At 41.5% G+C, this 24610-nt stretch overlaps 1 protein-coding gene across 1 annotated transcript in view; it reads right to left on the minus strand.

Annotated features, from left to right (window-relative positions):
* Positions 1 to 361: 361 nt before the first annotated feature.
* Positions 362 to 24610, minus strand: part of LOC309558473 (uncharacterized protein) — a gene marked incomplete at both ends in the record, with an annotated part of 157986 nt that continues 133737 nt past the window's right edge. The window contains 4 exons of the mRNA XM_082261544.1: positions 362 to 844; positions 6550 to 6707; positions 10778 to 11040; positions 23705 to 23785. Coding sequence (XP_082117670.1) covers positions 362 to 844; positions 6550 to 6707; positions 10778 to 11040; positions 23705 to 23785 — 985 coding nt within the window. The remainder of the gene's footprint in view (positions 845 to 6549; positions 6708 to 10777; positions 11041 to 23704; positions 23786 to 24610) is intronic.

The following is a 24610-nucleotide window of genomic DNA, read 5'->3' on the forward strand; positions in this document are numbered from 1 at the left end:
TTCCCAGATATGGCCATGTGGCAATATTCAGTCAGTGACGTCAAAGCTATCCTTGCCCCATTGTTTACATGGTCGGAGATTCTCAGCCAGCAAATGAATGAGGTGCTATCCCTGGTTGCTAAAGATGTAGAGGGTGCCCCTTCCTGCTACTTCCTTAACAAAATTTAAAAGAGGACACTGTCAAATATAGTACCAGAAGAAAGAACACTCGTTTTTAAGTCTAGCTCACATCAACTGAGCTAAAAGTTTGGTATTTGACCAAACACATAAACAAGCAAGGTTCAGTCCAAACCTTTGTTTGGACCCAAGTGAGCGCTCATCCCTATTAGTAAATCAACCCTATTTTCTAAGCAGTTTTTAGTTATATAAATGCAAGCAGAAGGGTAGTTGGGACCAGGATCATCCAGCGATGGTGTGAAAGGCTGGATGTGATGGAGCTTCCTGCAGATGTGGTTTTTGATACAGGATTGGTCATTGTATTGGCATTTGTCTTTGTATTGGCGTTTGTCTTTGTATTGGCATTTCTTGTTTCAGGAACATCAGTCTTTGTATAGCCAGTGCTACCTTTACTTGTTGGTACAGGAACAGTGGTAGTGGCACAGGCAATGCTTTCTCCATCTGCTGTGTAGCTGGTGTTGTCTCCACATTCCCTCTTTGGTGTAGGGATATTTGACACATCATTGAACATAACATTAAGGTAGGTGCTGATCCAGGCTTGGTAGTCTGTCAACAATGTGAACACCCCAGGGAAGTTGGGGTAGGGACAGCCTATTTCCCAGCTCAAAATTCCAACCTGGTACCATATATCATGGACCTTACACACCAGAGGTCCTCCTAGGTCACCCTGTAAGACATAAATAATCATCAGCTACACCAATATCTATTTGTTTAAGGTGATTCAACAAAATGTTTAAAAACTAAGAATGTACAGATCAATTTATGGAAGCGGGAAGAGCCAGGATTTAGAGCAGTTGTGCACAGCAACCGATAAGCTTCTAGCTTTCATTTTCAAAACTTAACCACTTGCCGGCCGCTCACATTGAGCCTACTGCGACAAAGTGGTTCGTTATCGTCCAGCCACGTAGACCTACGTCGCTGGACTCCTCCCCTTGTGGGCGGCGCAAGCGTGCCGCCGGAGGCTCGCTCCCGCTGTATTCAGTCACAGCGGGAGTCGGGCCAGGGGAGGAGCAGTGGTGATTACCGCCGATCTTCCCCGATCGTCGGGGATCGAGTGTGGAGATCCGCCTGCTTGTGTAAACAAAGCGGGCGGATCTCCTAAGTGACAGGTAGGGACAGATTACAGGATTCAGCATAGCTGAACCTGCGATATGTGCCTGTGTCACACAGTCCCCTCCCCCCACACATGCCAGTAAGCCCCAGGCATACATTAACCGCTTGATCACCAATAAAAGTTAACCCCTTCCCTGCCAGTGTAATTTTTACAGTAACAGTGCATATTTATAGCACTGATTACTGTAGTAATGTCACTGGTACCCCCAAAAGTGTAAAAAATTTCAGTCAAGGGTCCGATCTGTCTGCTACAATGTCGCAGTCCCGCAAAAAAAAACGCAGATCGCCGCCAGATCGCGCCATTACTAATTAAAAAAAAAACAATAAAAATGAGATAAATTTCCCGTAGTTAGTAGCTGCGATAACTTTTGCGCAAACCAATCAAAATACACTTATTGCGATTTCTTTTTTTTTACCAAAAATATGTAGCAAAAAACAAATTGGCCTAAAATGTTAAAAAAATTAGATTTTTACATTTTTTTGGGGGGAATTTCATATAAAAAAATGGGAAAAATATTGTTATTTTTTCAAAATTGTCGCTCTTTTTTTGTTTATAGCGCAAAAAGTAAAAATCGCACAGGTGATCAAATACCACCAAAAGAAAGCTCTATTTGTGGGGGAAAAATTTGGGTACAGTGCCGCACGACCGCGCAATTGTCTGTTAAAATAACGCAGTGCCGAATCGCAAAATATGGCTTGGTCAGGAATGGGGTAAAATTTTCCGGTCTTAAAGCGGTTAAAAATACGCTCATTGATAATTTTTTTGTCAAAGACATGTAGCTAAATATATTTTGGCCTAAATATATGACAAAAATTGAATATATTGGATATATTTTAACTGTCAAAGTAGAAAAATATTGTTATTTTTTCAAAATTGACGCATTTTTTTATTAATATCGCAAAAAATGAAAAGCGCAGAGGTGATCAAATACCACCAAAAGAAAGATCTGTTTGTGGGAAAAAAAGGACGTAAATTTCGTTTGGGTACGCTGTTGCATGACCGCGCAATTGTTAGTTAAAGTCGCACAGTGCCGAATTGCAAAAAGTGGCCTGGACGTAAAGCAGGAAAATCCTCCGGTGGTAAAGTGGTTAAGTAAACAAGCTGAAGACAGCAGCTGATTGGTTGCCATGCAGAGCAGCTTCATATTCTGGCTGCTCCAGTTTAAATCATTTCCTGCATCCAAATTCCAGAAATGTGCGATTACAGAACTTGGTGGAATACTTAGTAAATGGGTATTGAATTAGCATAGAAACTGAAGCTTTACAAGTTAGCAACCAAGCCAGTTTTAATTGTTAAAGCGGTTGTATCCTCAAAAGAAAAAAAAAAAAAAAAACCCTGCAGAACAAAGGCATAATGAGCTAGTATGCATCACTATGAAATACTTACCTTAGAACGAAGCCCCAACACGGTCGCCTGGACACCGCTGAGGCAGCTGACATCTTCCCTCAGCGTCTCTTCCGGGTTCAGCGGCTCCGGAGCTGTGAGTGGCTGGAGCGTGATGACGTCACTCCCGTGCATGCGCTCGGGAGTTCACTTTCCGCCAGGGAGCTCTGAAGGTCCAGCGGACCTTCAGAGCGCATGCACCGCTGGTGTCAGCAGCTGTATGCAGGGCGAATATCTCCTAACCGTGCAGGTTTTGGAGATATTAATTGTACCTACAGGTAAGCCTTATTATAGGTCTTATCAGGCTTACCTGTAGGTAAAAGTTAAAAAGCGAAGTATACCGCTTTAAGTTTGCTTAAAGTTAATCTTCAAATTTTCCCCCAAAAAATATTAAAGTCAAATTTTTTTCCAATAAAATGTATAAAAATAACATAATTTAGTTGAATTATTTGTCTCTTTATCCCCCTTCCTGTCATTTTTATTGTTTTTTTTTAACTAGTAATGGCGGCGATCTGCGATTTTTTTTTTTTGCGGGACTTCGATATTGCAGCAGACAGACCGGACACTTGACTAACATTTTTGACACTTTTGGGGTTACCAGTGACATTACTACAGTAATCAGTGCTATACATATGCACTGTTACTGTAAAAATGACACTGGCAGGGAAGGGGTTAACTTTATTAGAGATCCAGGGGTTAAGTGTGTCCCTAGGGGCGTGCTTCTAACTGTAAAGGGGTGTGGCTTTTGATGTAACCACAGAGACATACGATCCTACATAGCAGGATCGTATGATCTCTGCAGTTACACCAGGGAGAATGACACAATGTTAACAGGCGCTTGATCACATCTCGAACCAAAAGTCCATTGAGTTAAAAGTCATTAATGGCACAGGGGGAGAAAAAGTCCACCGTGTAGGGCAGCCACCCAGAAACCAAAAGCCAGGGGTTCCACAGGGCTAAAACAAAGACAGACAGAGGCGCCTCTAAGTGTAGACTTTATGCAACAGGTTTAATGAATAAAATTATGCACTCACGTTAGTAAGCATATATTCATGCCCATAAAACAAGGTTCCAGTGTGGAGAAGTGTACATCATCCGGTCATGGACATCCGTCCTGCTGGAGCCGAAATCCTTTCGCCGTGGCCGGCTTGTACGGCAAGGTTAGAACCAGTAAGTAGGAAGTAGGCTCGGTGTATTTGCTTGACAGCAAGGCTTGGTGGATAGTCGAACCTGGATGATGTCATCTGCATGCGACGCGTTTCCGAGTGTGCTTGCTGCCTGAAGGAGGGCAGCCGCGCTCCTTCTTCACGGCAAGTACTTGCAAATACACCGAGCCTACACTTGGAGGCGCCTCTGTCTGTCTTTGTTTTACACCAGGGAGAATGACAGACGGCTGTGTTTACATCAGCCGCGTGCCTTTCTCCCTCTCCAGCGGGAGATCGCGAGTGGCCAGCGGACATCAGAGCAGCTGGTCACTCGCGCGGGGATCCCTGTGAACGAGCGGGGACGGGAGCGCGCCTCCGGCGGCGCGCGCTCGCCCCCTATTGGCTCGCGGGTGAGCGACGTACTGGTACGTCACTTTGCCCAGGAGGGGCTGACCACCACAGTATATGTACTTGCGGTGGTCGGCAAGAGGTTAATAATACATTACTGGCAGGGAGAGAGAATTTTGCTTTTTACAGTTTGTTGTTATCAGTGCCGTTTATACCACAAAGTATACATATATATATATATACAGTGCCTTGCGAAAGTATTCGGCCCCCTTGAACTTTGCGACCTTTTGCCACATTTCAGGCTTCAAACATAAAGATATAAAACTGCAATTTTTTGTGAAGAATCAGCAAGTGGGACACAATCATGAAGTGGAACGAAATTTATTGGATATTTCAAACTTTGTTAACAAATAAAAAACTGAAACATTGGGCGTGCAAAATTATTCAGCCCCTTTACTTCAGTGCAGCAAACTCTCTCCAGAAGTTCAGTGAGGATCTCTGAATGATCCAATGTTGACCTAAATGACTAATGATGATAAATAGAATCCACCTGTGTGTAATCAAGTCTCCGTATACATGCACCTGCACTGTGATAGTCTCAGAGGTCCGTTTAAAGCGCAGAGAGCATCATGAAGAACAAGGAACACACCAGGCAGGTCCGAGATACTGTTGTGGAGAAGTTTAAAGCCGGATTTGGATACAAAATGATTTCCCAAGCTTTAAATATCCCAAGGAGCACTGTGCAAGCGATAATATTGAATGGAAGGAGTATCAGACCACTGCAAATCTACGAAGACCTGGCCGTCCCTCTAAACTTTCAGCTCATACAAGGAGAAGACTGATCAGAGATGCAGCCAAGAGGCCCATGATCACTCTGGATGAACTGCAGAGATCTACAGGTGGGAGACTCTGTCCATAGGACAACAATCAGTCGTATACTGCACAAATCTGGCCTTTATGGAAGAGTGGCAAGAAGAAAGCCATTTCTTAAAGATATCCATAAAAAGTGTTGTTTAAAGTTTGCCACAAGCCACCTGGGAGACACCAAACATGTGGAAGAAGGTGCTCTGGTCAGATGAAACCAAAATCAAACTTTTTGGCAACAATGCAAAACATTATGTTTGGCATAAAAGCAACACAGCTCATCACCCTGAACACACCATCCCCACTGTCAAACATGGAGGTGGCAGCATCATGGTTTGGGCCTGCTTTTCTTCAGCAGGGACAGGGAAGATGGTTAAAATTGATGGGAAGATGGATGGAGCCAAATACAGGACCATTCTGGAAGAAAACCCGATGGAGTCTGCAAAAGACCTGAGACTGGGACAGAGATTTGTCTTCCAACAAGACAATGATCCAAAACATAAAGCAAAATCTACAATGGAATGGTTCACAAATAAACATATCCAGGTGTTAGAATGGCCAAGTCCAAGTCCAGACCTGAATCCAATCGAGAATCTGTGGAAAGAACTGAAAACTGCTGTTCACAAACGCTCTCCATCCAACCTCACTGAGCTCGAGCTGTTTTGCAAGGAGGAATGGTTAAAAATTTCAGTCTCTCGATGTGCAAAACTGATAGAGACATACCCCAAGCGACAGCTGTAATCGCAGCAAAAGGTGGCGCTACAAAGTATTAACTTAAGGGGGCTGAATATTTTTGCACGCCCAATTTTTCAGTTTTTTATTTGTTAAAAAAGTTTGAACTATCCAATAAATTTCGTTCCACTTCATGATTGTGTCCCACTTGTTGTTGATTCTTCACAAAAAATTACAGTTTTATATCTTTATGTTTGAAGCCTGAAATGTGGCAAAAGGTCGCAAAGTTCAAGGGGGGCGAATACTTACGCAATGCACTGTATATATAGCGAGCACCCCCCCCCCCTCCTGAACCATACCAGGCCACATGCCCTCAATATGGGGGGGGTCGGTGCTTTGGGGCAGTGGGGGCTCTGCCCCTCACCCCAAAGCACCGTTTCCCCATGTTGATGGGAACAGGGGTCTATTCCTGACAACTGTGGGCTGTGGTTGTGGGGGTCTGTGGGGGGGAGGCTTATTGTAATCTGGAAGCCCCCTTTAACAAGGGGGCCCCCAGATCCCGCCCCCCCCCCCATGTGAATGGATATCGGCTACATCATACCCCTACCCATTCACCAAAAAAGTGTACAAAAAAATAAAGACAAAAACCAGTTTTGGACCATGGACAGACTTTTCACTAAGCCAACATTTCTGTATTAAAAATCTTTTTTTTTTTTTTATTGGTTTTATGTAATATTATAATTTTCTGAGATACTGAATTTTGGGTTTTCACAAACTATAAGCCATAATCATCAAAATTAAAATAAAGAAATGCTTGAAAAATATCATGCTCTTGGTGTCACCCACCTGTCGGGTATTATTTTGTCCATCATTGTACCCAGCACAAATCTCTTTATCCTGGATGTTTTTATCATTTCCTATTTTTTTCAACATCTGTTGACATGTGTTCCGGTCTATTAAGAAAGTCATGACCTCCTGGAGGTTGTCATTTAAAGGTGGCCTCCCTGGTGGGAAAACAGAGAAAAGAAGATAATTAGAAAGTCATTCTTTGCAAGGATGCACATATAGATCACCAGTGGGACCCATGCACACAGGGCATTTTTCCAGCTGCTGTTAGGAGCGTCAGACGCTTTTTTTTTTTGGCAGCTTAACCACTTTACCCCCCAGAAGATTTTGCTGCTCAATGACCAGGCCACTTTTTTCAACTTGGCACTGCGCAAATGTAACTGACAATTGCGCGGTCATGCAACGCTGTACCCAAAAAAAAAATGTACGTCCTTTTTTTCTCACAAACAGAGCTTTCTTTTGGTGGTATTTGATCACCTCTGCGCTTTTTATTTTTTGCGACATTAATAAAAAAATTGCGAAAATTTTGAGAAAAAAATTGACATTTTCTACTTTGACTGTTAAAAAATATCCAATATATTCAATTATTGTCATATATTAAGGCCAAAATGTATTTAGCTACATGTCTTTGACAAAAAAATTCTCAATGAGCGTATTTTTATCCACTTTGAGACCGGAAGATTTTACCCCCTTCCTGACCAGGCCATATTTTGCGATTCGGCACTCCATTACTTTAACGGAAAATTGCACGGTCATGCGACGCGGTACCCAAATTATATTTATGTTCTTTTTTTTTCCACAAATAGAGCTTTCTTTTGGTGGTATTTGATCACCTGTGCGATTTTTAATTTTTGAAAAAAAAGTGACAATTTTGAAAAAAAAAACAATATTTTTCACATTCTAATATATAATATCCCCCCCCAAAAAATGAAAAATCATTATATTTTAGGCCAATTTGTTTTCTGCTATATATTTTTGGTTAAAAAAAAAAATCGCAAAAAGCGTATTTTGATTGGTTTGCGCAAAAGTTATCGCATTTACTAACTACGGCAAAGATTTATTTCATTGTTATTGTTTTTTTTTTTTTTTACTGCGACATTGCGGCGGACAGATCGGACCCCTAACTGACATTTTTTACACTTTTGGGGGGACCAGTGACATTACTACAGTACTACAGTACACTAAAAATATGCACTGTTACTGTAATAATGACACTGGCAGGGAAGGGGTTAACACTGTTGGTGATCAAGGGGCTAAATGTGTGTCTCATGCTTACTGACGTGTGTGGGGGGAGGGGGTTGTGTGACACAGATCGCAGGTTCAGCTATGCTGAATCCTGTGATCTCTCCCTGTCTGTCACAGAGAAGATCCGCCTGCTTTGTTTACGCAAGCAGGCGGATCTTCTCACACTTTTCCCGACTATCGGGGAAGAGAGGCGGCAATCGCCGTCTCTCCTCCTCAGGCCCGACTCTCGCTGTGTCCAAACACAGCGGGAGCGAGCCTCCGGCGGTCCGCACCCGCCTGCCAAGACCACTAGGTGTCCAGCGACGTAGGTCTACGTCGCTGAACCCAGGGGAGCCGCAGTGCCACAGTAGCAGCACAGTGAGCGGTCCTAAAGTGGTTAAAAACGCCTCTCCATGTTATTCTATGGCCTCATGCACACACAGGCTTTTAGGAGCTCCAAGTGGCATAGGCGTTTTTAAGCTGCAAAAAAAAAAAAACCAGGGCCAGTGCGTTCAGGAGCAGCAGCGTTAAGCTGTAAAGACGCCCGACGCTGCTAAACGCTCCTAAACGCGGCTTAACGCTGTATAACAGCTTTAAGCAGCGTTAGCCATTTTTAAAAAATGTGAAACATGAAAAATGTGATAGCTGACAAATAGAAGAGGGTTGTGTTTATTTAAAAATGCTGCGCCTAAGCACGCATTGACACCAATGCGAAATGCTGCCAAAGTCGCGCTTTTGATGCCGATTTTTCCTGGAGTCAGAAATAGATTTGCAGCTCGCTTTTTCTGATGCCCTGTGTCCATGGGGCCTAAAGCTCAAGCCTTGCAAAATCTATGATAAAAGAACCAGCAATTTGCTGCAGTGAAACATTGTTGTAGATTTAGAAAGTAACACTGAATTTTAATGTGTAATTGGAATTGGCAGGGGTAGGGATTATTTAGATATTGCAAGCTGCTTGCTATGGAGGACACTCGGCAGGGGGGAGGAGCCCAGAGCGCCATCGGGAGACCTGAGAAGGGGAGAGTCAGATCTGCTCAAAGCAGGTAAGTATCAGTGTATCACATTCATTATTTTAACCTCCCCGGGGGTATGATTCTTTCCGATTTTAGGTGCTGAAAGCGGTACCGTTATTTTGCATGTAATTCTTAAGAATGAGCGGCCCAAACCAACTATTTACATATGATTTTTTTTTTCCTGTGCGTTCTTCTTTTAAAACATCTCGGGTGTGATAAAGTTTGATACACAAAATCATAAATTATAATATAATAAATAACTATAAATAAGTTAAAGTATGTATGTATGTATGTATATATATATATATATATATATATATGTATGTGTGTGTGTGTATGTATGTATGTATGTATATATATATATATATATACGTGTATATATGTGTGTGTGTGTGTGTATATATATTTATATATATACGTGTATATATGTGTGTGTGTGTGTGTATATATATTTATATATATATATATGTGTGTGTGTATATATATATATATATATATATGTATATATATATATATATATATATATATATATATATATATATATATATATATATATATATATATATATGTATTTATGTATATATATATATATATATATATATATATATATATATATATGTATTTATGTATATATATATATATATATATATATATATATATATATACTTTTAGAATCACTTTAAGGCCGGGTTTACATATGTGCGGCTGCGGTTTTGTGCCTGGCGTTTGTGTGTTTCTGCTCACCGGCTCAGGTACGATTCAGGCCCAAATTTTTGCTTGAATTGCCACCTGAACCGGACTCAAAAACGCACAGAACCCTTTTGCAATCTGCTCTGTGCGAACCAGCTCCATTGAGAGCCGGTCACACTCACGTGTCGTGGGAATTGAGTGCTGTGAAAAGCGCATCCAATTCACACATATGTAGACCTTGCCTGAAATACTTTCCCAAGTGTGTAAATAAAAGTTTTTTTTTTTCAATGTCACCCTTGTGGTTGCTTTAAGAGGACCCCTTTGCTTTGCTAAATGTCTTTAATGGCACTGCCAAGCTACCAATGGCTTTTCTAGCTTGCCTTGTAGGCTGGAAAATGGACAGAAATTAGTATTAAGACTCCCTTTCCCATAGACTCCAATGGGATTTACTGTTAAAGTGGAGTTCCAGCCCCAAAATTGAAAAAATAGATTCTGGGCCACCTGGTGCTAAGGGCCACCTGAAAAAGAAATGGATGCCCCCAATTTTTTTATTTTTGGTCACTTACCTTGATATTGAAGAAAATATACTTACCTTCCTTCCACTTCCTCCCTCGGTGGCCGCCGCCTGCGCCGTCACTTCCGGCTTGCGTTGACTCCTGGGAGCTGAACATCATCGTTCCCAAGAGTCAATGCGCCTGCACTGGCCTCGCTCGTCACTTCCAGCGCGGGCGCGGCATTCCCTGCTAAACGGCTTCTGGGCACGTCCAGAAGCTGTGAAGGGATGGCGCACTTGCACCAGAAGTGACGAGTGGGGCCGGTGCAGTGCATTGACTCCTGGGAGCGATGACGTTCAGCTCCTAGGAGTCATCGCAAGCCGGAAGTGACGCCGCCGAGGGAGGAAGTGACTCCGACATCACCGAAGAGGCCGCAGAAGAGGACACACTGGCTTCAGCTGGCCACACCTGAGATGGCAGCGCTGGAGAAGAACTTTTCAAGGTAAATATTTCTTCTTACAGGTAAGTGTGACCCGGGACAGTTCAGAGGCAATCCATTATGGAATGTACTAGCCCTGACTGTCCCGGGGGTATTTTTATCTAAATTTGACCCCCTGAGGTCGGAACTCCGCTTTAAGTTCCCATTTCGTGAATTTCAAACAGGATTATTTGAGCCCCCCCCCAATAATCCAGCAAGATTCCCCCTTCCCTAACTGGCATGATTTATTGGGTGTAAATGACTGGTTTACATGAATGTAGTGTGCAAAAAGAGTGAATACACTTTCGTTCATCATTTCATAGACTCACCTCCAAAAGTTCTCGCACCCCATCCAGTCACCCAGCACTCCAAACCACAGGGGAAGTTGGCAGCAGAAAATGGCAGACAGATCGGCTTGATGTACTCAGTAAAGGTGACAGGAGCGGCCAACCGTACCAGGGCGATGTCCCCGATGTCTTCAGTCGCTTTATAGGTGATGATTTCACTAACATCGGCAATAACTGTATGAGGGCTAATCACACCCAGCTGGTACATGCCCAGATACACTTTATAATCAGATTCCCGTACAGTACTGCAGAAAAAGAACAGTACAGAAAATGTATAGTGAAAACCAAAAAAAGAAAACGGGGGAAAGGCAACAATCATCATATACACACCATGTCCAAAATAAGCAAGTAATCAAAAATTGCATACAGAAAACAACATTTATACCTGAAGGGTAAAGCCCCCCAGGGGCACAGAAAGTGGTTAATATTTAGACAAGTTAGACAGTAGTGATGTTTAAACAGTTTACCACCAGCCGCCGCAGGCAGCCGCTCCCAGGCCAATTTCCGTACATGTACGGCGCTCGCTCTCGGGAGTCTAGGGGACGAGCACGCACCGCCGCCGGCGCGCTCCCGCCCCGCTCCGATGCGTGTGTCAGGTGGCTCCGATTGCCGCCTGACACCCACGATCGCTCCCCGCTGAGAGAGAAGGACGGTCGGCTGTTGTAAACACATCTGACCGTTCTTCTCCCTGCAATGATCACAGAGTGCCTGTGATCCTTCTATGTAGGACCACAGGTCTCTATGATCATCTCAGAAGCTACGCCCCCCCCCCCCCCCACAGTTAGAATCACTCCCCTAGGCTCACATTTAACTCCTTGATCACACACAGGGTTAACCCCTCCCCTGCCAGTGTCATTAGTACAGTGACAGTGCATATTTTTAGCACTGATTACTGTAGTAATGTCACTGGTCCCCCCAAACGTGTAAAAAATGTCAGTTAGGGGTCCGATCTGTCCGCCGCAATGTCTCTCTCCGCCGCAATGTTGCAGTCCCGCAAAAAATCGCAGATCGACGCCATTACTAGTAAAAAAAAAAACAATACAAATTACATAAATCTTTCCCGTAGTTTGTAGACGCGATAACTTTTGCGCAAACCAATCAAAATACGCTTATTGCTCTTTTTTTTTTTTTTTTTAACCGAAAAATATGTAGCAGAGAACAAATTGGCCTAAAATGTTAAAAAATGTAGATTTTTACATTTTTTTTTTGGGAATGTTTTATAGCAGAATGTGAAAAATATTGTTTTTTTTTTTCAAAATTGTCGCTCTTTTTTTTTTTTCTTAAAAGCTTTATTTAGTAACTGTGCACATAAGAAAAGAGGATTACAACAGTTGGACCATTCTGATCAACATTCTCGGTGATCCAATAAAAATTAGACTAAAGCCCCTTTCACACAGGCGGACCGTTCAGATCCGCCTGTCCGTTTTTTTTGGCGGATCTGAACGGTCACCCCATGCATCCCTATGGGGCATCGGATGTCAGCTGAGACATGTCCGCTGAAATCCGATCTGATCCATCAAATCTAGACGGATGGAAACCCTATTTTTCATCTGTCCAGCGGATTGGATTGGATGAGAACGGACCGAAATTTAAGAGAGACAAACTTGTATGCTAGGGTTACATAAAAGTTTAGCAGATGTTTGCGAGAGATTACGGATATGTAAATGATTGTGTATCATTCTATTCTATTTAGGATGAGCCCATTAAGTGGGAGTAACTCTGGTAGAATTTCTAAAAGAGAGCCAAGGGTTCCAGAGTTTTGCATATCTAGTTGGAGTATCATGGGAGATCGCGATGAGCTCTTCCATTTCAGACAATTTTTCAATTTGTTTGAACCATTCTCCAATGCATGGGGTTTCGGTAGACCCCCAATGTCTGGGGATGCAGAGTCTAGCAGCGTTAATTAACCACTTTAGGACCGGAGGATTTTCCTGCTTTACGTCCAGGCCACTTTTTGCAACTTGGCACTGTGCGATTTTAACTGACAATTGCGCAGTCATGCAACGCCGTACCCAAACGAAATTTACGTCCTTTTTTTCCCACAAACAGAGCTTTCTTTTGGTGGTATTTGATCACCTCTGCGCTTTTAATTTTTTGCGATATTAATAAAAAAATAGCGACAATTTTGAAAAAATAACAATATTTTTCTACTTTGACAGTTAAAAAATATCCAATATATTCAATTTTTGTCATATTTTTAGGCCAAAATGTATTTAGCTACATGTCTTTGACAAAAAAAATTCTCAATGAGCGTATTTTTAACCGCTTTAAGACCGGAAGATTTTACCCCATTCCTGACCAGGCCATATTTTGCGATTCGGCACTGCATTAATTTAACTGACAATTGCGCGGTCGTGCGATGCTGTACCCAAATTAAATTGATGTTCTTTTTTTCCCCACAAATAGAGCTTTCTTTGATCACCTGCGCGATTTTTACTTTTTGCGCTATAAACAAAAAAAGAGCAACAATTTTGAAAAAAAAAACAATATTCTTTACATTTTTTTATATGAAATTCCCCCCCAAAAAATGTAAAAATCTAAATTTTTCAACATTTTAGGCCAATTTGTTTTCTGCTACATATGTTTGGTAAAAAAAATCGCAATAAGCGTATTTTGATTGGTTTGCGCAAAAGTTATCACAGCTACTAACTACGGGAAATTTATGTCATTTATGTAATTTTTTTTTTTAACGAGTAATGGCGGCGATTTACGATTTTTTTTTGCGGGACTGCGACATTGCGGCAGACAGATCAGACCCTTGACTGACATTTTTGACACTTTTGGGGGTACCAGTGACATTACTACAGTAATCAGTGCTATACATATGCACTGTTACTGTAATAATGACACTGGCAGGGAAGGGGTTAACTTTATTGGTGATCAAGGGGTTAAATGTATGCCTCATGCTTACTGACATGTGTGGGGGGAGGGGATTGTGTGACGCAGACACAGATCGCAGGTTCAGCTATGCTGAATCCTGTAATCTGTCCCTGCCTGTCACATAGGAGATCCGCCCGCTTTGTTTACACAAGTGGGCGGATTTCCTCACTCGATCCCCGATGATCGGGGAAGAGCGGCGGTGATCACCGCCTCTCCTCCCCTGGCCCGACTCCCGCTGTGTTTGAATTCAGCGGGAGCGAGACTCTGGCGGCGCATGCGTGCCGCCCACAAGGGGAGGAGTCCAGCGACGTAGGTCTACGTCGCTGGACGATAACGAGCCACTTTGCCGCATTACGCTCCATGTGAGCGGTCAGCAAGTGGTTAAAAAAGTAGTTAGTGATTTACAAGATGAGGACTTGGTTTGAGTATGTAGGTGCAAGAGAAAAGTAGACGGAGAGAAATCCAAGGATATGTTGGTGATACTAAAAAGAAGTGCGTGTATTTGTTTCCAAAAGCATGCAATAATGGGGCAAGACCACCATAAATGAACTAGGTCTCCTCCATGTTGTTTACATCTCCAGCATTTATCATCTGCGGTGAGATTTGCTTTATGTAAGGAAGAGGGTGTGCGATACCAGCGGGATATTAAATTGTAATTGTTTTCTTGTGTGGTGACTAGGGATGATCGAACGGTTCGGGTCGACCATCGGTTCGACCCGAACATTGACTGTTTGAGGTTCGGCCGAATTTAGAACTTTTTGCTGAAAAAGTTCGGAATTCGGCAACCAGAACCGACCAAAATGCAATGGGACAGGAAATGGGCTTTAAAAGCCAGTGATTGGACCAGAACCATTAGCAAAAGCCAATTGAGGGGGCAAAATAATGCTAGGAATGTGATTGGAGTGACTAGGGGGTCCCTAGGCCAATCATTAGTGAATACGCCCCCCAGTATATAAGATAGCCCCCGCCAAATTCCTAGCATTGTAATACAGGGACATGGAAGAGAGTGGAAGCAGTTCTGTTAATTTTACTTTAAAAGTGTCATTTAGCAATTATTAGTGTGAGGAAAGGGATATCTAGTGTAGTTAGGGTGCTATTTTACACTTTAGTTAGATGCAAAAATTTAGTTTCTGTAGGGAAAGTGTTAAGTGCCAGGGTGACCGTAATGTAGTGTAGGCTGAACTGACACTGACTGCTATGGCAGGGTGACCAAACCCTTCCATATCAGGGTGACCGTAGTGTAGTGTAGGGTGAACTGACACTGACTGCTATGGCAGGGTGACCAAACCCTTCCATATCAGAGTGACCACTATAGAGAAAAGATCGTTTCTCTTATGTCACATTCAGAGCACTGGTATGGCTTCTCGCCGGTCAGCTTGCTTTTTGGCTACAGGCATTTATAGGGATTTTTTGAGGACAAGTTTGGAGTCAGGCATGACATCTGAACATGTGTATAGGGGGTATATATACACACCCATATATGTATATATATACACCTGCACATATATAAGTGTGAAAGGAGCAGAAAAAACTACTTGCGCTAATGAAATAATTAACACCAATATAGTTACCCTCCTATCACACCTATATATGTGTATGTGTAAAATACATATAAGTGTGTGTGTGTATATATATATACCCCTATACAGAAGTTCAGATGTTTTGCCTGCCTCCAAAGAACCCAAAAAAACGCTAGCGCCAAAAAAAAAACGCCCAGGTGTGTTGTTGCAGGCACTTTTTTGGGTTCTTTGGAGGCAGGCAAAACATCTGAACTTCTGTATAGTGGTATATATACACACATACTTATATGTATTTTACACTTACACATATATAGGTGTGATAGGAGCGGAGCCATATTAGTGTTAATTATTTCATTAGCGCAAACATATATTTCTGCTACTATCACACCTATATACTGTATGTCTAGGTGTATATATACATATACGAATGTGTGTATATATACCCATATACACAAGTTCAGATGTTTTGCCTGCCTCAAAAGACCCCAAAAAATGCCCAAAAAAATGCTTGCTACTAAATCGGCAAGGTGTGAAAAGAGAGAAGCCACTATCCTGTTCTATAAGTGACCTAATACAAACTATCTTTTTTTTTATGGTTCTGGACATGCTACAGAACTGAAACTTCACAGGTACACTTTTTAGACCCCCCAGATACTAAATCCAAAGCATTTTTTTTTTTTTTTTCAATAATTGGCTCTCTATCAAAAATGACAATTTTTAAGAACTTTTTTTTGTGTGATTAACAGTCCCTGGGGTATGACCCAGAACCCTGGGCACTTTTTAGGGGCATTTATTGGATTTTAGGGCTTCAAAATTGTGTTTTTTTGATTACCGAAGTTCGGGTCCCATTGATGTCAATGGGGTTCTGAAATCCGGGCCAAACTTTCGGGAAGTTCCGATGTTCTGGCCGAACCGAACTTTTGAAAAGTTCGATCATCCCTGGTGGTGACATTGATAGATCCTTTGTGAGCTACATAGAATATAGTCTTCCACTGATCCACATTTTCATTTAAATGCAGGTCTGCTTCCCATTTAACACAGAAAGGGCTATCATCCTCTTTGACATTACCCCATAAAATAGAGTATATTTTAGATATTAAATGCGATTGGGGGTTAATGTCGAGGCATAATCTATCAAATGGCATTATCGTAAGCGAGTTGTTGTTTTTCGGAGTTGGACATAATCCCAAAAGGAAATGTTAGCCGTCTGGGGACGTAATTTTAGCTCTTCATAGTGTACAGGTCTGTCATGATTAATGAAGTTACATAGTTACATAGTTACATAGTTAGTGAGGTTGAAAAAAGACATCAGTCCATCCAGTTCAACCTAGAAGTGAGAAATTCTTAAAGACTTGGAGGGCAAAGATTGATAGAGGTTCTGGCGGGTAGTCCTGGTGGGAAGTCTGGATTGTTTAAAATGGGAGATAGGGGTCCCACAGTGTAGGATATTTTACTTACGGTGCAGGTGTTATGAAAACACTTGAGCGTGGCTCCAAATAGAGGATGGGTTGATAGGTCCGGAGGGATATTTTTACTTTTAAGCCAGGGTGTCACAGATAGGGGGATGTCAGAGAAGGAGTTCTCCAACATCACCCAGTCCTTGGACTCCGAGTGTGCATGCCACTCCACCACTCTTTGAAGGTGACATGCTTGGTAATACTTGTACAGGTCTGGTAGGCCAAGTCCCCCTTTGCGTTTGGGTTTTGTGATTTGCGCCAATTTAATTCTGGGGGATTTATGCGCCCAAATAAATCGTCTGCACATGTTGCAGATTTTTTGGAATAAGGACAGTGGGAGATGAACAGGGATTGTTTGGAAGAGGTAGAGCAGTCTAGGTAGCACGTTCATCTTGAATATTGCTGCTCTTCCAAACCAAGAAAACTGGGCTTTATGCCAGTCACAGAGGTCTTGGTCTAATCTTTTGAGGTGTGGGGTAATATTTCTATCAATAATGGACAACTTGGAAGGGAGTTGTATACCAAGGTATGTAATGGATTCCGACGTCCATTTGAAGGGGGAGTTTGCCTTGCAGAGGCTGATTTGCGTGTTAGGGAGGGTGATATTCAGGGCTTGAGATTTAGAGTAGTTTATTTTAAGATTTGAAATATGATTGTATAGGTTGAGCGTTTTGATGTGGTAGGGTTATTTAGGGATTCTTTAAGAATAACAAGACATCATCTGCAAAGGCTTCTATTTTATAGGATCGCCGTCCTATTTCAATTCCTTGGATGTTTTCATTGGATCCGATGGGATGGATCGGAGTAAAGGTTCTAATGTTAATATAAAGAGTATTGGGGAGAGGGGACAACCTTGGCGGGTACCGTTGGTGATGTGGAAGGCATTTGGCAGGAGGCCGTTCACTCTAACTTTGGCCGAAAGGGTTGCAATATAGTGCCATTATGTATCTGATCATTTTGTTACCAAGGCCTAGTGATGATAAAATAGCTTTCAGGTAATCCCAATCCAACCTGTCAAATGCCTTCTCAGCATCAAGGGAGAGAAAAAATCCAGGTATTTTGTTTTTGGTCAGGTAATGGTGTATATTGATTGCCTTAATGGTATTATCCCTTGCCTCTCTGCCCGGTACAAAGCCAACTTGATCTTTGGAAAGCTTAGAAGAAATAAAGGGAAGTAATCTATTCGCTAACATTTTTGCATACATTTTTATGTCTACGTTTTGGAGTGATATCGGACGATAATTTGGAGGTAGGAAAGGGTCCTTGCCAGGTTTTGGGATTACAGTGATATGTGCTTCTAATAACGGGGTTAAAGTCTGGAAGAAAATTAAATGCTTTTAAGAATGGTTTAGCCAATATTTGAGCAAAGGTTTGGTAGTACACCAGGGAGAAGCCACCAGGGCCCAGGCTCTTGCCCACTTTCATTTGTTTGATAGAGTTTGTAAATTCATCTGTTGTAAGGGGGCCGTCAATATCTGTAGCTTGTTGTGGGGTTAGGGGGTAGGGACTACATTTTTGGAGGAATTGCATAATTTTTCTCTGTCTCAAGTGATCTGAGGGAGGAGTGTCTGGGTCAGATTTTAAGTTATAAAGTTTGGAGTAATAAGCTGCAAATTAATTTGCTGTCTTCATTTGCCGTTAGTTTCGTACCCGAGGAAGATGTCAAAGAATGTATAGTGGTTGCTGCTTTTTTTTTAGCCGGATGTGTTTGGGGTCATTATCATGTTGGAATATTGCCTTGCAGCCCAGTCTCCGAAGAGAGGGGATCATGCTCATACCTCTAAGACGACCACTGGTTTGCTAAAGAAGCTGAGGGTAAAGGTAATGGACCGGCCAAGCATGTCTCCAGACCTAAACCCTATTGAGCATCTGTGGGGCATCCTCAAACAGAAGGTGGAGGAGCGCAAGGTCTCTAACATCCACCAGCTCTGTGATGTCAACATGGAGGAGTGGAAGAGGACTCCAGTGACAACCTGTGAAGCTCTGGTGAACTTCATGCCCAAGAAGGTTAAGGCAGTGCTGGAAAATAATGGTGGCCACACAAAATATTGACACTTTGGGCCCAATTTGGACATTTTCACGTAGGGGTGTACTCACTTTTGTTCCCAACAGTTTAGACAATAATGGCAGTGTGTTGAGTTATTTTGAGGGGGACAGCAAATTCACACTGTTATACAAGCTGTACACTCACTACTTTACATTGTAGCAAAGTGTCATTTCTTCAGTGTTGTCACATGAAGAGATAGAATAAAATATTTACAAAAATGTGAGGGGTGTACTAATTTCTGTGAGATACTGTATGTAAACTTCAATTGCTCTACACATGTGAGTAGTCATTGTAAACATCAAAGTGAGTGCAATAATTCTAGGGCCATAGTTCATGGTTAACTTTAAAGTAATAATTTGTAAAGGCTTTATCTACTTCCCGACCACGCTAAAGGCAAACGGTGGCTACAGCACAGTCGTTCAGTTCTGGAAGGACATTCATGAATGTCCTGCAAGAGCCCTACCTCCAGCATGGGCCCCCCCCCCCCAGTGACAAATGTGTCCTTCAGATACAGCTGATTACATATCGAGGGAAAAGGGCCAATCATAGCAGCCCTTTGCCATGTCATTAGCTGTGCCAATCAGTGCCCATCAGAGCAGCCTATTAGTGTCCATCAGTGCCACCTAGAAGCACAATTTTTCACAATGTTCTGTCTGTATTCATTTGTTTAGCAAAAAAAAAAACAAAAAAACAGTAGTGATTGAATATCACCAAAGGAAAGCTCTATCTGTCTTAAAAAATGATAAATACGTAAGGGGTTCTTCACTGTCAGAGCAGTAAGGATGTGGAATTCTCTTCCACAAGCAGTCGTATCAGCAGGGAGCATCGATAGTTTCAAAAAACGATTAGATGGGCACCTTAAAGACCACAACATACAGGGGTATACAATGTACAACATACAGGGGTATACAATGTACAACATACAGGGGTATACAATGTACGGTTAACAGCAAACACACACACACATCATAGGTTGAACTGAATGGACTGATGTCTTTTTTCAACCTCACTAACTATGTAGTAAAAAATGAATATGGGTACGGTGTTGCATGACCTCACATTTGTCATTAAAAGTATGACAGCGCTGAAAGCTGAAAATTGGCCTGGGCAGGAAGGGGGTGAAAGTGCTCGGTATTGAAGCGGTTAAAGTGATACCTAACGAGAAATTTGAGTATCATTGTTTTTTGCAATTTCATGGGCGTGAACAAGTCAAAAATATTTTGTGTCTATTTACTCTGTTTAACATTATTAGTATTCGTACAGGGGCTATTTGGTGTCCGAAAATTTGCTGATTGCCGTCAATATTGCTGATTACCAGTTTTAAACATTCCAATGACAGATTGGAAAAAAACATTGCCCAAAAGTAAAATGATTGGTGCTTGGTGGAAGAATTGGTTTATAAAGGTACTCACCTTGTAAAGCAATGTGCTGCAGTCAGAACCCACTCTGGTGAGATCAGGGAGCCCCCACATTTATGTAATTCTAAGTAGTTCAGACTGATCTGCCAGGGCCATACTCCAGCCAACGCATCTGTACCGCCAGCTATCCGACCGGACCCCATTGAGGAACTGCACATTGAAGCCTCTACAGCATTGTGTGCTGACATAACCAAAAAAATAAATAAATAAAAATAAGCGTATCCTTAAATTTATTTAGCTTTCAAAATAAACTATATACACAAATAATACACTCAAACAAATGAAGCCATACTTATTAATAACTAAGCTCCGGGGGCAGAACGAAACACGTTGGGGGGGTGTGGCTTGGCTAGAGCCCAGGCTGAGGATGTAATTTTTACATATTTTTAGAGGGGTTGTGATGCGCTTTGGGGTGTTTTAAATGTATACATTTAAAACACCCTGAAGCGCATCACAACCCCTCTAAAAATCAGTATCTTTAACTGTTTCATAGTACCAGTTTCTGTGGTGCAGCATTAGGGTGGCTGGGAGAGTCCACGTTAGCGCAGGAACCATATATCATATACAGTCATTTTTACATATCCACAGGGTCTTGCAGTAATGTGCGGCCCATAGGACCTTTTTTTGTCTCTTGATTCATTGGAGCTGGGATGGACTCTGTCCCTGCCACCACTCCCAGTGGTGTACTACAGGAGAGGACCTGGCTGGAACCTAGAGTGGCACCCCCTATTTGTTGTCTGGTCACATACTGTATATATTGATATGTTAGCTAAAAGATTATCATGTTTCTGGGTCCCCAGACAAAGTCTAAAATAAAAAAGGAGCTCAGACGCCTCTGTGACGCTGTCAACCCCAGCAAGTCTGAGGACATCACAAAATGTCAATAGTCTTCCAGGTTGATTGACACCTTCCTGGAAGACTGAGACAATCTTGTGCATCACCACAGCACCCTTCATGTAAAATGTATCAATGCAGAGGCTGACGTCATCACGTCTGCATAATTAAGAGAATCCCGCCTCCTAAAAAAGTTACATTAAAATAAATAAAATAGAAACATAAAATGCTGCTGGAGGGGGCCTCTAGGGGAGAAAGAGGAGGGGGGGGGGTCCTGGAGATTAGAGATGGACTGTAAAATGATATTTAAGTCTTAGGTTTTTTTGGTTAAAAATAACAAACATGTTATACTTAAATCCTCTCTGCAGTTGGCTTTGCACAGAGCAGCCCGGATCCTCCTCTTCTCAGGTCCCTCGCTAGCGCTCCCTACTGCTGGGTGCCCCCACAGCAAGCAGCTTGCTATGTGGGCACCGGAGCCGCTGCTTTGTGTGTCCATTCAGACATGGAGCCGTGGTTCGGCCCCGCCCCTTCTCACTTTTCATTGGCTCACTAACTTTGATTGACAGCAGCAGGAGCCAATGGCACCCGCTGCTGTCTTAGCCAATGATAGTTGCCCATCCCTAAAGCCTCTCCAAGACTTTTAAGTCATTTTTACACTGTGGTGTCTGAAGTCAAACCTCATATTCTAGGATAGGATGCAAATTTTGTATTTATTTTCACAAAGGTTTTGTCCAAGAAATTCTGAAAAAATTAATTCCTTGTACAAAGTCAAGATTAAAAATATTTTCTCATTTCATTATTATTAAATTTCCCCTTGTAGCCATTGAAGGCATTATAATTAGGGATAAGCAACATTAGGAATGTTTGTTTCCCCAAACATTCTATTATAATAAAATGCATAGGAGTGAATGGAAACGACTTAATTGCAACCACCCTGAACCTATACTTGTGCAAAGAAACAAAAAAAAAATGAGTTGCCCATCGCTAAAGCCTCTCCAAGACTTCTAAGTCATTTTTACACTGTGGTGTCTGAAGTCAAACCTTGTATTCTGGAATAGGATGCAAATTTTGTATCTATTTTCACAAAGGTTTTGTCCAAGAAATTCTGAAAAATAAATTCCTTGTACAAAGTCAAGATTAAAAATATTTCCTCATTTCGTTATTATTACATTTCCCTTTGTAGCCATTGAAGGCATGATAATTAGGGATAAGCAACATTAAGAATGTTTGTTTCCCCAAAAATTCTATTCTAACAAAATGCATAGAAGTGAATGGGAACGACCTAATTGCAACCACCCTGCACCTATACTTGTGCCAAAAAATAAATAACTAAATAAATAAAAGATGGTTGGGTTGATTTACTAAGACTGCAGAGTACAAACTCTGGAGCTGCTCTACGTGAAAATCAATCAGCTTCCAGTTTTTTATTTTTGTTAAAGCTTAATTAAACAAGTTGCAGTTAGAAGCTGATTGGTTTCTATCTAGAGCAGCTCCAGATGTTTGCACTCTCCAGTTTTATATAATGATAAAATACATACACAAAAAAATATATAAATGTACAAAAAAGAACAATGGAATAGACTAAACTACCTTAAATGGGTATAAAAACAGAACATTTCAAAAAAGAGAGTAACGGGCCATACACACTATAAGATTTTCTGGAGACTTTTTCCTTTAGATTTACCAAAACCATATAATATGAGGTCAAACCTAAACACTTTCAATTTGTATGCAATCAGGCAGACCCTTGCACTACATAGAAAAGGTAAATCTGAAGGAAATCTAACCACAAAAGTTGGATAGTGTGTATCCAGCTTAAGATTGACTTATTTCTAGAAAATTTTGTCTAACTAGCTCAATAAATAAAATTGAGCTACATCAAAATTTTGCTGAGAATGAAATCAGAAATTTAGCATCGAAATCAAACTAGCTAAATTCTCTCTGCTCACTCCTAGTTACAATGATCTCAGAAATCTTCCGCTTGACATAGAAAATGTAGGCATAGAGTTCCCAGATATAACGAGTCCCAGCTTTTTTTTTGTTCAATTTTTTTTTTGCAGCCCTTCATTAGGCCCATTTCACACATACGGACCATTTATTTCATCAGTTCAGTCACGTTTTTTTGTCATTAGTTTTTCATCCATTTTTCGTCCGACCAGTTTTTTTAACGGATGAAAAATAGGGCGTTTTTTTTTTTTCACAAAAAAAAAAAAAAAACGGATGTTGACATAAGCGGATGAAAACGGATGTAAATGAATGATCATCCGTTGTCATCTGTTTTTCCATTGGAATGCATTGATGTCCATTTTGCATCCGTCAACAGATGGATGAAAAACCGACGAACGATCTTATTGCTCCAAACGGAACATAGTTCTTCTTGATACCCTATCATTCTCACGTTATATTAGTTTGATTTTCTTACTGTATGACCTCCCTCCAGGCCACAGTTTGATCCCTTTTGGGGTGTCCTGGAGGAGATCATGACCTTGCTCCCTCTTTCCTTTACCCCGATTGAACTCCACCTTTGCAATATAGTTCTATACTTCAAACTTGATAGATATGTTTTGTACTGTTTGGACCCTGTGCAATGCAATTTTCATGTATTTGGGAAATTACTTCCATATCCTTATCTATTTGTTATATGCTCTTAAAGTAATAAAATATTTTGAACAAGAAAAATGGACGAACGGTCCGTATGTGTGAAAAGGGCCTAAGACCTTAGGTCAGTGCCGACTTTTCGGTGAGCTACTTACCTGTGGCGATTAGGAGGAGTACAGCGAGTGATCCCATTCCCGCAGAGGTGATGATATTCAGTAGAGGTCTCTCTCTCTGGTCTGTGAAAAGCACAATTTTCTGTTCATAAATATAAACCTTTTTAGCTTCCTCAGTCTTTTTTGTGTTTAATAAAGTTTTATTTGTTTTACAAGAACAGAACATGTCATATACAAGTTATTCTCGCGTCTCTTTTTTTTTATTTGATAACTTATAGTTTCTGAACCAGTTATGAGTGAATAGGCAAAATAAAACTTAGGTAGGGACAGTAAAGTGAGAATGGTACAAAGTACAACTTGGAAAAAAAGGGCCGTTGGCAGCAATTTTCTTTATGTTTTTATAATGTCCATCTTCTTCTTTTTTTGCCTATTAAAGTTTTTAAATAGTTTACAAGAGTAGAGTATGGTGCCATATACAGATCATTCTATCTCTCTTTTCTTGTTTATATAACATATAGTTCTTTAACAGTTTTGAAGGGGATGGACAACAGGTAGGGTTAGGGAGGAAGGAAGGGAAAGGTACAATAGTACAATATGGGAAAGGTTCTTAGCAGCAGTTCTCCTTATTATTTTTCAGTGTTAAGCACCTTACTCCTGTATGAAATGTCTTTTCTATGTTCCCATCACACACGCTCCTGGAAATAGGGCTCATCAGTAGTGGGCGCTGTAGTCACTACCAGCTGGTTACTGGAAACACCATAGATAAATACTGTATTTATCTGCGTATAACACATGCTTTTTCCTCCTAAAAATGGAGGGCAAAACAGCAGTGCATGTTATACACCAATATATATATAAAAAAAGGCCAGGCAGCGCTGAGAGGCAGAGGGGGGCATGGCTGGGCAAAGCAGAAGGATGGATGAGCGGTCGCTGTCATAGGAAGCCCCA

This window comes from Pelophylax lessonae (genome assembly GCF_965119305.1).
Source record: "Pelophylax lessonae genome assembly, chromosome: 6".
NCBI lineage: Eukaryota > Metazoa > Chordata > Amphibia > Anura > Ranidae > Pelophylax > Pelophylax lessonae.